The sequence below is a fragment of the Rhagoletis zephyria genome, unplaced genomic scaffold (genome assembly GCF_001687245.7).
Source record: "Rhagoletis zephyria isolate East Lansing unplaced genomic scaffold, Rhagoletis_zephyria_1.1 Rzeph_scaffold_00147, whole genome shotgun sequence".
In the NCBI taxonomy this organism is placed as follows: Eukaryota; Metazoa; Arthropoda; class Insecta; order Diptera; family Tephritidae; genus Rhagoletis; species Rhagoletis zephyria.
Genome location: NW_016157231.1, coordinates 207676 through 212971, shown reverse-complemented (window position 1 = coordinate 212971; position 5296 = coordinate 207676). Strand labels below are relative to the sequence as shown.

General features: G+C 40.0%; 1 protein-coding gene across 1 annotated transcript in view; it reads right to left on the bottom strand.

Moving 5' to 3' along the window:
• Positions 1-2877, bottom strand: part of LOC108382386 (uncharacterized) — a 9728-nt gene extending 6851 nt beyond the window's left edge. Inside the window, exon 1 of the mRNA XM_017638767.1 lies at positions 1781-2877. Coding sequence (XP_017494256.1) covers positions 1781-2193 — 413 coding nt within the window. The 5' untranslated portion in view covers positions 2194-2877. The remainder of the gene's footprint in view (positions 1-1780) is intronic.
• Between the last annotated feature and the right edge of the window lie 2419 nt (positions 2878-5296).

The following is a 5296-nucleotide window of genomic DNA, read 5'->3' as shown; positions in this document are numbered from 1 at the left end:
GAGGGTGTGCAATATGCGAGAAATCCGGAACAAATCGCCGATACCATGACGCCACGCCCAGAAAGCGCCGTAACTCGCGTGTGTTTGTTGGCGGTGTCAATTCTTTAATCGCCGCAATCTTGTCAGGATCGGTGTGAATCCCTTCTTCGCTCACCACATGACCCAGGTATTTCAAATTCCTTTTGAAAAACTCATACTTCTCTGGGTTGGTCTTGAGGTTTGCCTGTCGCAATCGTCGAAACACTTCTTTCAGGTGTTCCATGTGTTGGTCTAGCGTCGCACTCGTGATAATAATATCGTCCAGATAAGCAAACGCGTGCGGTTCCAATTCTGGTCCGATGACTTTGTCCAGTGCTCGTTGAAACGTCGCAGGCGCTGAATGTAGCCCGAACGGCATTACGCGCCACTGGAACAGGCCACGTCCTGGCACAGTGAACGCAGTATACTCCTTACTACTCTCTTCCATCGGGATTTGCCAGTACCCATTCTTCAAGTCCAAGCTGCTAATGAATTTAGCGCTTCTCAGTCGATCCAAAATGTGTCGGATTCGTGGGAGTGGGTATGCATCCGGTACCGAGCGTGCATCAAGTTGCCGGTAGTCCACGCAAAGTCCCCACTTTCCGTTGTTCTTCTTACCGAGCACGATTGGCGCGCTGTGTGGGCTGTGCGACCGCTCGATGCGCTGCTTCTCTATCAACTCGTCGATCTCCCTGTTTATTACCTCCTGCATTTTCGGGTTTTTGGGAAAGTAGCGCTGTTTTATGGGTCGATCATCTCGCATTATAATCTTATGGGCGGCGATGTTAGTCGTCCCCGTTATCTTCTCGAATGCGAGCACCACCTTCTTTAAGAAATTTTCGACTTCCGTCGTATCCTCGATGGATGTCTCTACTTCGCGCACTTCTAACATCGTGGTACATGCAGCCTTCGTTCGGATATCGTCCTCTGCCTTCAGCGTTAATGTCTGCCCTCCGCAGCTCACTGTTGTGTTGGCCTTTGCCAGGTATTTAGTCCCAAGGACCATGTCATCGACTAAACCGGGTAGGACGAGTAACTCGCTCCTATGCTCTTGATCGCTCACTTTTACCACCGCCTCTACCGCTTCTGTGACCGATATTGGTCTGCCATCTCCCATCACCACTCTCTTGTTCACTCTTCGCAACCGCTCGATTCCCAGGGTGTTCGCTGCTCTAATGCTTATAAAACTTCTTGTTGCTTCTGCATCAACCGCCGCTATTACTGCTCTACCATCCACTGTTGCTCTGGCGATTACTCGCCCTTCCGCTTGCTTAAGAATTGGTGTTACATTGACTGAGGTTGCATTACTGGAGACCCCACTCTTCGTCGCGAATGGGGTCCGTGGCCGTTTCCCTGTTGTCCGCGGGAACAGTCTGATGTTCGAATGTTCCGCCGACCACACGTCCAATAGAATTGCTGGATATTGTTCCGACATTCGTAGGCGAAATGTCCTTCCTCGCCGCATCGTCTGCACGCCGTTCGTGGTTTTACTCGGCTAGATTCTTCGCTTTTACGTTGTTGTCCCGTAGGTGGCGCATAATCGCCTCCATCCTGCCGTCTCGCTGGCATCGTATACCTCTCTCTTCTCTGCTCATCTCGGATAGTGTAGTTGCGGTCTTCGCTTCGTCTCGGGGTTATTGCGCGAGGCAATGCTCGTTGCGACTCCTTCTCGTAGTCTTCTGCCCGACTTACCAACTCTCCAAGAGTGTTGAACTCGGTTTGTTTAATATACAGCTGGTATTCGCTTCGGCAATTCTTATAGATGCGTCGAAGCTTTTGTGCCTCCGTATAGTCGGAATGACGCATTAGCCCTTGTAGCGCTAGTACATAGTCTTTAAATGCCTCTCTGGGCCGTTGAACAAGCTGCCGTATCTCTTCATCGAGTCTTTCGAAATACCGAGAGTTCAAGAACTTCAGGAAATCTCGCTTACACGTCTCCCAGTCTCTCCAGTGGCCGTGATTGTTTCGTAACCAGACGAGGGCTCTATCCTTAAATAACTCGGGTAATGCTCGTGGAAGTGCGTCTCTTTCTATCTCGTACCCGTCGGCTAATTCTTCGACGCGTTCGATGAAACCCAGCGGGTCCTTGCCGCCATCGTATTTGACGCCCCATTTGCGTACGCGGTCCATAATAGTTGGGGCTGATCGTTGTGAGTCGACGTATACTGGATACATTGGCACGTTCGGCGTTCCTCTTGTGCTGCCGTCGTTGATGGGTTGTTGTGTAGGCGGTAGTAGTAGCACTTCGGGTCTCTTCGGTGTTGGTGCATTCCCCGCGCTTGTAGACCTCGCTTATGCTTAAGCGCTAAATCAGTGACCCGATCGCGATGGTTCTCAGTCTCCCCTTCCTCTTGTACAAATGTAGAGAGGCGTTTACGCAGCTCCTCGACGGTCCCCGAATTGTCAGGGCCGAACTCCGTCATATAGGTCACAAGCTCCTTTTTATTTAAGTAGTACACCCACTTTGTTTTCACCATTTTTATTTTATTTTATTATTATTATTATTTTGTTTATGTTCCTTTGTTTCAAGTTACCCTCTTATTTGTAAGGAATGTTTGATTACTTTCACAGTTCTTAATTTCTGGGCTTTACCCTGTGTCTCTATCACTTTAAAGGTGTCTTTGCACTTTTGCTTGGTAGTTTTCCAAATCACTTCACTTCACTTTTGTTATCTGTGAGTTCTCCTCCTTGGCCCTTACTGCTTCCTTTATTTATAAGGGCCCCACGTTGGGCGCCAATTGTAACGAACCCGGTTTATCCGGTCTATAGCTGGGCTGTGGCTCAGTCGGATGTTGGGTTCCCTTATCCAAACTTTAAATTAATAACCCAAAAAAATTTCAAGAGAGCACTGAATCGAGAGCGTAACAACACCGGAGAGCTGCAAATTCTTGCTAGTGAAATTTTTACTAGCAGAAATTAGGTAGCAGAAGAAGAAGAAGAATAAATGTCAAAAGCTGCCATTTGTTGAATTGGTTTAGCACAAACAAAAGTAAAATGGGTGGAAATCAAAATATTAATGATGTACTAGACTGTGTAAGTGCTTGTGTGTAAAACAAAGAGTTTAAAACTGATTTATAAATAGTAAAATGTTTACAGCAGAATATCAAAAGGGTGCAACAACTATTCACTTGCAAGTTTTTACTAGTTTTGCGTTCAGTAACTTTTTCTGCGGGATTGTCCCGAAATTCAGGCAAAAATGCAACACATCTGTGATCATCCTATTATAGTATTTTAAATCAGATTGAATTAACAAAAAAAAAGTACAATTTATTGTAATTCATTTACATATTTATTAACGCGATAAATCAGTATTTTCGATCAACAAAAAACAAACATAAAATTTGACAAACATATATGTATGTATGTATTTACATATCCTCATTAATTTATAACATAGTTTTTGTTCTACAAGTACAAATGCAAATACGGTCACTCACAGAAATATTTTGAATAGATTTTTTTTGCAATATTCAGAATATTTTTCATGGTTTTTTTTTGTTAATTTAAAAAAATATATATGTATGTGCAATTTTGAAGTTGCGAAAACGTCCCGTTGACATTTTGTATTTTTTTTTGCTACAAAAAAATTCGTTGTAAGGAAGAAAATGCCCAACAGTCAGTAAAAAAAATTCAAAAATCAAGGGAGTTTTTAGCAACTTTAAAATTGCACTTTATTGTATTAAATTGAATGGGCTATAAAGTTGCATAATAGAATTTTTTGTAAAAATTATGATTAAAAAGTTTGATATTTTTATGATAATTTGGTGAACATAAACCAACTTTCTCTAAAGTGTGAAATTTTGATTTACATGATTTTTGTTGTAAAATGAGCTATATATTTTTTTAATTAACAAAAAAATACCATGAAAAATATTTTGAATATTGCAAAAAAATCGATGCAAAATATTTTTGTAAGTGACTGTATTTGGTACAGCAGTAACTGCCTATGTAACTATATAAAATTTTTTGAATCACTGTTTCAGATCAATTTAAGATATTTGAGGGATTCACAACGGTGTCGTAAGTGTCGTATTGTTGTATGTCGTAAACTTTAAAAGTTTAAATAAATGTTTAGAGAACTTGAAACCTCAACCAACTATACACTACTACTACAGATATTCATAATGACTTTCATGGTACTTCGCGAACCCCCTTAATATAATTTTTAGGCGTTTAAAGTTTACGACATACAACAATATGACACTTACGACACCGTTGTGAATACCCCAATTATCAGTATATTTAAGTTATAATAAAAAAGTTAACACATTTAAGTAAACAATAAATATATAAGTGCATCACCTATTCCATTTCGAGCGAAGCAAAATTATTCCTTCTTTTGATGGTAATGCGATCTTAAAGAAATTATAGCATTAAGGGTTGCAACAAATTCTTAATTTGCCCTTGAGAGGGGATATTTGTGATAAAAATTTAATTGGCTAACAAAAAAATTGTTTCCAGCAATCCCGGGATTTAAATCGACTAATCCCGGGATATTCGGGGCTTAAAAAAGACAAAAAAGACCGGCATCCCGAAATCCCGGGATTGACATCCCTAATATGTACATACGTATTTCGATTTCACGTATGTATGTATATAATTACCCAATAAACATTGGGCTTGGTTAACAATTCGAAAATGATTGGAAAACTAATCTTTTTTTCAAGTCTCACCTTCGATAATGAATGTGGAAATAAGTTACTATTCGATTCGAGAACTAGGCCATTCTCCAGCAAAACGGAACCTTCGTTATCCAATGTATTTTACCTTCATTATGAATTCGAAATCCAGCCCATTGTCGAAGAGAAATTTTAATGAGAGAGAGTTATTGTCTTATATTTCCCTTTGAGAATGAGCTGGATTTCGAATTCATAACGAAGGTAAAATACGTTGGATAACGAAGGTTCCGTTTTGCCGGAGAACGGCCTAGTTCTCGAATCCAATACTAACCTATTTCCACATTCATTATCGAAGGTGGGACTAGAAAGAAGAGATTCGTTTTCCAATCATTTACGAATTGTTAACCAAGCCTAATAAATATTGGTTATACATTTTTGTTTTTGAAAAAAGGAAAGTATATTTGATTAACGTTTAAGTATAGTTACTTTTTATTTTAGAGGTTTTTGTAATTTTTTTATAAGAAATGCGTGGTTAAATAAAGTATACTTCATTAAAAAACAAATTAGTTAAATTAAGAGATGATCCTCAGGATGTTATTTAAGTACATAAAAGAAAAATACTTATTCTAACTATTAACTATCTAGTTTTAATATTTTCG